General features: G+C 46.7%; 1 protein-coding gene across 1 annotated transcript; it reads right to left on the bottom strand.

Annotated features, from left to right (window-relative positions):
- Positions 1–2395: 2395 nt before the first annotated feature.
- On the bottom strand, positions 2396–4636 carry gja10a (gap junction protein alpha 10 a). The gene is given in 3 exon segments (XM_048252191.1): positions 2396–3781; positions 3784–4128; positions 4411–4636. Coding segments are annotated over 2 exon segments (1674 nt in total). The 5' UTR covers positions 4108–4128; positions 4411–4636; the 3' UTR covers positions 2396–2431.
- Positions 4637–10000: the final 5364 nt, after the last annotated feature.

Below are 10000 nucleotides of genomic sequence, written 5' to 3'. Positions count from 1 at the left end.
ACCAAATGAGCTACACATGGGAATCTTTTTTGGTAAGCATGAGAAACATATTGTGGGTGTTTTTAGTTAGATTTGATGTTTCAGAGCAAAGCAAGGGTCATGACATCTTTGTGATTGTTTTGTGATTGTGTTTGAAAAACAAAAATAGAGTTAAAACTGTTTAATTGATACTAGATTTTTATGTAGCTACTGGAAAAATACAAAGAAAAATAGCTTGAAAGGTGTCCTATTTCAAGACAGCTATACAAAGGCCATGGGAAATATCATAAATGTATCATAGCTACAGTACAGTCCCTGTTGACTATGGTCCACATGCTGATCCACAGGGAAAACCTACTGTGCAGCCTTGGTGTAATTGCCAGTGTGTTATTCCTTTAACACCTACAGCCTTGGTGTACTTGCCAGCTAGGTTATCATCAAGCTAACGATTAACTTTGACCAAAACATCAATCTAGTAATTCAACTAAAACAAACAACAGTCTTCCTCTTATATATGTTTGCATTTACTCAGTAGATGTAGACATTTTCAATTGACATTGTTAGCAGAGAGGGTTGAAGCAGAGCAGTGATCAAGTATCTTTTTTGTAAGCTTTACACCACCATACAGTTTTATGGATGACACCCAAGTGTTCTAAATTCTGGAGTTCTGTTTCGAATCTTACAAGTGTGCCATTCCACACATTACACACACACACACACACACAGTCTTTTATATCATCACGACGCACCATGTGTTGTTTTTTATAATGTGACCAAAGTTACTCAGGAATCAACTGTTTAATACCGCAAGCACATTTGCAAACCATCAGATCTGATATATCTGCTATGTAGTGCGTAACTGCTATTTATTTCAGTGTTTCTCAAAAGTCTTGTGAAATGTTTACTTGTGATGTTTTACGATCACCTTTTGGTAGGGAAAATAGCTACTAATGGACCACAATACCAAGAGATCAGGAAACTAGAAACTTTCTCCACTTTTCTCGGAAATGTTTGCTTGGGAATATTGGACTCCTAAGATTTGATTGGACCTTTATTTACCTGAGCAGCCAATCTGGTGATGGCGCACCAGAGAACGTTTACAGCTTTTGTAGGTAATTCCAAATGTCAATGTCTGATTGTGTAATATATTCATAACCAGTTGTTTGTAAATAGCACGTTCTTCCCTGGTAGCCTCACTTGCCTTTGAACAACAGTGTGAGATGATAAAGAAACACCACAATGAATGCAAGCATCAACTGTGGTTCCTGTCAAAATGGTAATAAGTTACCTGCTCAATTCTAATATACCTCATCTGTCATTGGTCAAAGCACTCTTAAGTGGATGATTGTGATCGTGTTTGTTATGCAATGCAGAGAATTTGATTATGTTGTTTGAATCCAAATAAATATCAACCCTGGTTACTAATCCTTTTTCGTAATGTTGAATAGTGTAAATAGTTCGACATTTATGAAGCGAGTGAAGCTGATACGACCAAATTGTTGTTGTATATGACACTACCAAAGTATGTAAATAAGGATCGGTTGAAAACAGATTTGATTTTTTTTTCTCAAAACGGCATGCAAACATCAACAAATACTCAACTGCTTTTTGTTTAAAGAAAAAAAACATTTTTAATAGAATTTTGCTTTGCATTCCCATGGCAGTACAGCATATCTCTTACTGTCACTGTTTCCAGCAGTACAATCAACAAAGAACATGTTTGTGTGTGTGTGTGTGTGTGTGTGTGTGTGTGTTGTCAAAGTTCATTAGTAGTTCAGAACCTCTCCTCCACGTCTCAAGTCTTGAGGCTTACATCACATTTCATGCTTGTAAGTTCCTGCGTTTTGTTCAGTTATCCTCAGTCCTGAGGTCTTTGATGTGCTTGTCCGTTGCCCTGGCAACGGACAGATTGTTTTTGTATTTCTCTCTTTCTCACTCGCTGCTCTCAGGTTTTTTTAAGGTGCTAAAATCTAAAAATCTCAGTAGAAAAGCACATGAACCTTAAAAAAACAAAACAAAACAAATGAAAATAAAAGCTTGAAGTTGTTGGCTTTAGTGCCAATGCGTTTCTAGGACAGCAGATTGAAGTCTTTGCCACTGATAACTCCTTTCATTCGCTTCTGCACGGAGACATCGTGTCAGCATCCGCTAGGCCTCCTAGTCAGTCTGTTCACTTTTTCATAATGGATGAAATGTCCAAGAATACGCTCTGAAAGAGAAATAACGTCGTCGTTATGCAGTGGCATTTTAGAAACATCTTTTTAAAAAGGAGTGTCATCGGCTAAATTCTGTTTATTTGTTATCTCAGGCAACAAATGTTGAATATAGTCTATGTCATCAACGCACATTGTCAGATAAACGGCACACACTGAACATTCCTATGGCCCTATGGGTAAACAGAGTGTAACAATATGCTACAAAAAGACATAGAGAGCAACTGACCGCTCCCTCTCTAAACCAGTAGGTCAGAAGCCTTTAGTCGCATGGCTTTACTTGCCATTGACATTCTGCGTCCCCCGGGCGGGTTCATGGGCACGTTGTTGAGAGAGCCCAGCTCCGACTCCAAACTCTGGCTGGACGGGCAGCTGGACACGTCTGACGTGCCGCTGTCCGAGGGCAGCCGTGCCATGAAGCTGGCCTTGCGCGGGTGCGGCGGGTAGAGCACGTCTCTGTCCGACGAGTCCCTCCGGGCCTCCAGCATGTCCAGGACGCGACTGGGCCGGTGCTGGGTCAGGTGCTGGGTCAGCTGCGTGGGCAGAGCGGGCATGGAGAGGTAGTTGGCCTGCAGGGGGCCGCCAGGGTGAGGACACTCGTGGGTCTGCTGCTGCTGCTGCTGCTGATGATGGGACAAGCCTACCAGCCGGCCATGGCTCTCCCCCACGGCCTCGCTGGCACCACCCTGCTGGAGCTGATGCTGGGAGAGCTGCTGCTGGTCCTGCTGGTGGTGGGAGTGCAGGAGCTGGGACTGGCTCTCGGAGATGCCGTGCTGCAGGCCCAGCGGCGGCTGCTCCAGGGGCATCTGGAAGCGCAGGCCCTGGATGCGGCCCTGGCTGGCCAAGCGCAGCTGCCGAGGCTGCTGGGCAAAGCAGGAGACGGGGTAACCGCTGCCCCCACCACAGCCTCCGCCTCCAGCTCCGCCTCCACCTCCTCCGCCCTCGTCGATGCTGTTGTCCCTCTGCATCTCGCCGGGTATGGCGTCCATGGCGGCCAGGTAGAGCGGAGGCGGCTCGCCGTGGCACTCGTGCGTGTAGCTCGTCTGCCCCAGCGTGGGGTACTTCTTCTGCGGGGACATGTTAGTGACCACGCACAGCTGCTGCAGGCCGGGCTTGTAGGGCAGGTGGCCAGGGCTGTCCCCTCCACCTCCGCCGCCGCTGTGACCGCCGGCCGACTGCAGCCCCGACAACGTCTGCTTGATCTTCCTCACACCCAGGTGCGATATCTCCATCAGGTTCAGGAACAGGGACACGCACGCGATCACAATCATGAACACCATGAAGATCGTCTTCTCCGTCGGCCGGGAGACGTAACAGTCCACCATGTTGGGACAGGGCAAAGTCTCACACTTGTACAAGGGATTCAGGCCAATGCCGTATAAGATATATTGAGCCACTATGAAGCCCACCTCCACCATTGATCGGGTTAGGATATGAATGACGTACGTGCGGAGGAGCGAGCCCTGCAGAGGAGCTTTCTTCACCCTCTTCTGCTCCTCCAGTCTCTTGAGCTCCTTCTCCAGCTTCCTGTGCTCGTCCAGCAGGGGCTCCATCTCCTCCAGCTCGGCCCGCAGCTGGACCTTCCTCCTTGGTGGCGCCCTTCCTTCCGGTAGCGCGCCCGGTGCGGTGGCCAGTGGCCCATGTAGGCAGGCGAGGCGAGGACGAAGACGATCTGCAGCACCCAGAAGCGGATGAGCGAGATGGGGAAGGCGCGGTCGTAGCAGACGTTCTTGCAGCCCGGCTGCTCCGTGTTGCACACGAACTGGCTCTGCTCGTCCACCCAGACGTCCTCGGCCGCCACACCGAGCACCAGCATGCGGAAGATGAAGAGGATGGTCAGCCAGATCTTGCCCACGATGGTGGAGTGGACGTGGACTTCCTCTAGAATGCTCCCCAGCAGGTTCCAGTCCCCCATGTTCCCTACCACATGTCGGTGCTGCCAGCGACCAGCAGGAAAAAAAACAACAGCAGGCAAGAAAAAACAGATGTCAACAAACAAACAATACAACAACAACAAGCAAACAAAATGCTCCAAATCTAGAATGGAGGATATCTAAGATCAAGAGGATAAACTGCTACATTTAGATCTTCTTATTAGATATTCAATTATGAGGATGTGGATAAAATAAACAGACAAACAAACAAGCCAACAAACATGCAAGAAAGAAAACAAACAAATCATATAAATAGACAAACAAACAAATAAAACAAAACCTACCTATCAACGGGAGGTGTATTTTTCTTTGTCCTTTGTCAGCATAATTCCAAAACGGTCTGTGATCAGTCATTCATGTCACGTTCGGAGTGAAAATTAGCGTCTAAATTTAGCCGTATGCACGGCCACTGCCTGTACCCGTGGAATGCTAACTGGACTCACTGCTCCCGGGAGCCTTTGCATGCTCTGTTCACAGGATGCAGGAATTGATCTGAAACCGACGGGACAATGCCCCATGGCATCTTATCAAGCAATTGTTCAAAACAGCATCACCCGCCCCACACACAGATACACACACACACACACTCACAAACACACACACACACACACACACTCTCTTTCTCTCTCTCTCTCACACACACACACATACACACACACTCACACTAACAGACACATTCTCTCTCTCTTTCTCTCTCTCTCTCTCTCTCACACTCACACACACACACACACACACACACACTATCACATGCACATGCATGCAGACACACACACAAGCATATCAGCGATGCCAACCAGCAGAGTGCCTGCGAGTGTAGTCGATATCACGTTCTCCATGGCCAAACGCGTGCACCCTATTGCTCCCCTTTCGCTGTTTTACACTGGGCTTGCTTGTGCGCTCGGCTCCATCTTTCATTTTAAACAATCTAATGTTTAATCCATGAAGCCAGACAAGTTAGTCAATATGTCATGTCCAATATCATAGCTAAGTGCATGGGGGACCTATTTTTTGGGACTCCATCTGGGGAGCCTATCAAATGCAAGCAGACTCCTCTAGGGACCTCCTCTCTCCCCATGCTTACAATAACATAAACTCCACTCACCTATTGGCTAATACCTAAATAGATGTACACACTGGCTGACTAAATATTTAATAAAAAACTCCCCTAAAAGCTGATACTATTTTCTTTAAATGTTCATTTTCATCTTCATATGCCTCAATACACATGGCATTATATATATTTGTAGCTTGAGTGTGTAAGTTAAACTTCAAAGACCTAGCATGGCCTGAGCTGCTGCTGATAGGGCGGTTGGTGGTTAGCGACCAGGCTAACCAGGCAGCACTTGTGCTTTACTCGGTCCAGTGCAGGCCAGTGCAGAAGTCTCCCAAAGAGGACCGACCGGCCTCCCTGGGGCTTTTAATTACCCTCGCATCATAATGCTGACAGAGTCAATGAAGGATTGATCTCCTCTCCTCTCCTCTTCTCCGATCCTCTCAGGAGCTGAACCCACACAATTCCCCACGCCTGGAGTCACACCAGCCAGCCAGCCAGCCACTGTTCATTAGATATCCAGAGGAGAAGAATGTAGAAAAGCAACAAATAAACTCAAAGCTGTTTATTTACTTCTCCTAGGTCAGAAAAGGTTTCTAAAATTGTTTTATGAAATGGTCCTGTGACCAAAAACAAAGTCTGATTGTTTTGTCTGAGTGTGTTGAGATAGAATGCACCTGTTGGTCGGGTTTGAGGTGTGGGAGACCCCGGCTACGGTTCATATTCTTTTGCATTGTAGGCGATCTGCTTTGTCTGCTTTTGCACTAATCCTGAAATGCTGTGGGGAATTGATTTCATCCAGTGGTTTGTCCTGACTTCACACTTGCTGGATCAATATTATAAAGGGGACCAATGGAAAAGATTCATTTGTCAAATAACACGTTTTCTTCGTTGTGCTACAGTATGTTGTGCTTCAAAGTCATGAAAGTGTATGCTGACTTCCTGTGGACACAATTTGAGTGGTTTTAGATGTGGTTAGGGGAGTCGGTGCGATGGCTTGTTTGTGAAGTAAGGTTAGAGCTCTGTATCACACTGGGCACGTGCAACACAGGGAGAAAGAGAGAGGGTGGGAGGGAACAGACAGAGAGAAGAGCGATGCCTTGCCACACACACACACACACACACACATGCACACACACACACACACACACACACACACACACACACACATGCACACACACACACACACACACACACACACACACACACACACACACACATGCACACACACACACACACACACACACACACACACACACACATGCACACACACACACACACACACACACACACACATGCATACACACACACACACAAGCATATCAGCTGATGTTAACCAGCAGAGTGCCTTACAGTAGTCATATCAATGTGCCTATTGCAAACGTTGCACCCTATTGCCTTGTTTCACTGGGCTTGCTTTTGTAGCCGGCTCCATCTTTCATTTTCTCTTAACAATCTAATGTTTAATCCATAGCCAGACAAGTTAGTCAATATGTCATGTCCACATCATACTAAGTGCATGGGGACCCATTTTTGGGACTCCATCTGGGGAGCCTATCAAATGCAAGCAGAGACTCCTAGGATCTCCTCTCCCCATGCTTACAATAACATAAACTCCACTCACCTATTGGCTAATACCTAAATAGATGCCACTGGCTGACTAAATATTTAATAAAACTCCCCTAAAAAAGCTGATACTATTTTCTTTAAATGTTCATTTTCATCTTCATATGCCTCAATACACATGGCATTATATATATTTGTAGCTTGAGTGTGTGTTAAATCAAAGACCCAGCATGGCCTGAGCTGCTGCTGATAAGCGGCAGGTTAGCGACCAGGCTAACCAGGCAGCACTTGTGCTTTACTCGTCCAGTGCAGGCCAGTGCAGAAGTCTCCCAAAGAGGACCGACCGGCCTCCCCTGGGCTTTTAATTACCCTCGCATCATAATGCTGACAGAGTCAATGAAGGATTGATCTCCTCTCCTCTCCTCTTCTCCGATCCTCTCAGGAGCTGAACCCACACACCCCCACGCCTGGAGTCACACCAGCCAGCCAGCCAGCCACTGTTCATTAGATATCCAGAGGAGAAGAATGTAGAAAAGCAACAAATAAACTCAAAGCTGTTTATTTACTTCCTAGGTCAGAAAAGGTTTCTAAAATTGTTTTTATGAAATGGTCCTGTGACCAAAAACAAAGTCTGATTGTTTTGTCTGAGTGTGTTGAGATAGAATGCACCTGTTGGTCGGGTTTGAGGTGTGGGAGACCCCGGCTACGGTTCATATTCTTTTGCATTGTAGGCGATCTGCTTTGTCTGCTTTTGCACTAATCCTGAAATGCTGTGGGGAATTGATTTCATCCAGTGGTTTGTCCTGACTTCACACTTGCTGGATCATTATAAAGGGGATGAATGGAAAGATCTACTGTCAGTCAATGCTTTCATAAGCAGCACAGTATACAGTTTCAAAGTCATGAAAGTGTATGCTGACTTCCTGTGGACACAATTTGAGTGGTTTTAGATGTGGTTAGGGGAGTCGGTGCGATGGCTTGTTTGTGAAGTAAGGTTAGAGCTCTGTATCACACTGGGCACGTGCAACACAGGGAGAAAGAGAGAGAGGGTGGGAGAGAGACAGACAGAGAGAAGAGCGTGCGCGCACACACACACACACACACACACACACATGCACACACACACACACACACACACACACACACACACACACATGCACACACACACACACACACACACACACACACACACACACACACACACACATGCACACACACACACACACACACACACACACACACACACATGCACACACACACACACACACACACACACACATGCACACACACACACACACACACACACAAACACATGCCTGAAGAGAGGGGAGAGAGGGAGAGAGGAGAGAGAGAGGGAGAGAGAGAGGAGGGAGAGAGGGAGAGGAGGGGAGGGGACGAAGGGAGGGGACGAAGGGAGGGGGAGAGGAGGGGAGGGGACGAAGGGAGGGGGAGAGGAGGGAGAGGGAGGGAGAGGGAGGGAGAGAGGAGGAGAGAGGGAGAGGAGGGGAGAGGAGGGGGAGAGGAGGGGGAGAGGAGGGGGAGAGGAGGGGGAGAGGAGGGGGAGAGGAGGGAGAGGGAGAGAGAGGAGGGGAGAGAGAGGAGGGGAGAGGAGGGGAGAGGAGGGGGACGAAGCGGGGGAGGGTACATATGCCACAGTGACAGAAATACTCCCACGTGAGGCACAGAAACACAGAAAACAGCACATACAGGGAGAGAGAGAGGGAGAGAGAGGGAGAGGGAGAGAGAGGAGGGAGAGAGGAGGAGAGAGAGAGGGAGAGAGAGGAGAGAGAGGAGAGGGAGAGAGGGAGAGGGAGAGAGAGGAGGGAGAGAGAGAGAGAGAGGAGAGAGGGAGAGAGAGAGAGGAGGAGAGAGGAGAGAGAGGAGGGAGAGAGGGAGAGAGAGAGAGGAGAGAGGAGAGAGAGGGAGGAGAGGGAGAGGAGGGGAGACAGAGAACTCACATTCTCCCACAGAGAGGAGAAAAACATAGACAGAGAGAGAGGGGGAGGGGGAGAAGGAATCAGAAAGGAAGAAAAATGATGAAAGGACAAAGAAAGAATGAAAGAATAAGAAAGAAAGAAAGATATTACATCTGAGGCAGTGGTTGCTGCCGTCTCCCATGTTCTTAGCCTAGAAATCTAGGCGCACCCAAGTAACTAATCACATTTGCTGCCAGGGCTAGTTTATGACTTCCACGTTTGAAGCATGAGCTCGAAATTAAAACTTCTAGCAGGCCAATCAAATCGTGTATAGAGTCCCAGGTGGAAGCCTTTCAATGATTGGTAAGCAGGGTTTTGTGGTTTGGCTTGAATTCACCTGCTTGGCTATCAGATGGATGTTGCTTATTAAGACAGTGTGGCAGGTTAAACATTAAGTTGGCGGTTTGAACTAGCCAACTGGCTCCACTGGTTGGAAGCATGGGCCAGGTCCCATGCGTTCAGATAATTAACTGGTTCAGCTTTCACTTGTCCTATTAACGACAGAGTTTGAAGACTTGGGTTATCCTCTCGGATGAGCACTTAAGGCAGGTACATTTAGACCTACACACATTTAATAATAAATCTGGCTCGTCAGACTCGTGACTGTGGTTGCACACCAGAGTAACTGAGGTGGAGTATGTAGCGAAATACACAGGACATCTGATGGCCTCCCACCCATTTCCCTAAACTGACTGACCATTCAAATACATGTTTGTGACATGATCAGACCCGTGCTACCAGCGCGTTTTAGTTAAGCGTTATGGGAATTATTTAATGGCATCATTAAAATGGTTCACAACTATTACATTCTTCTTCTGGCAAACAAAAGTCAAGAACCTCCTGTCATGGGGGTCTGGAGGCTGCCCTGGAACATACTGTGCTATATGACCCTGCAGGTCCGTCAGTGTCTCCCAGATAGTGTTGTAACAGATGCCGTTCATTTCCTGTTGTTAAACATTTCCATTTGCATATTATTCTCTATTTACATTAAAATGACTTTTTATTGCCACATCAAAGAACATTGGAAGTCTTATGTTAAACCTCTTCACTTACATCATTTTGGCATCTTCTTTACAGAAACACAACTCATAATTATATTATGCCAGTGGCTCATAAAATAGAAAAGCGTTGAAAAAAGACAAAACATAATAAATAAAGATAATTTCCTACATTTATTCATTAAACATTTTGCAATGAATATGCATGCAGACAGATTGTACATCTAGATAAACGAGATTATACTACAAGATAAAATAATTAATAATGATGTCAGGACATACA

The sequence above is a fragment of the Alosa alosa genome, chromosome 1 (genome assembly GCF_017589495.1).
Source record: "Alosa alosa isolate M-15738 ecotype Scorff River chromosome 1, AALO_Geno_1.1, whole genome shotgun sequence".
In the NCBI taxonomy this organism is placed as follows: domain Eukaryota; kingdom Metazoa; phylum Chordata; class Actinopteri; order Clupeiformes; family Clupeidae; genus Alosa; species Alosa alosa.
Note: the sequence above shows the minus strand (reverse complement) of the source record. Positions and strands in the feature narration are given on the sequence as shown.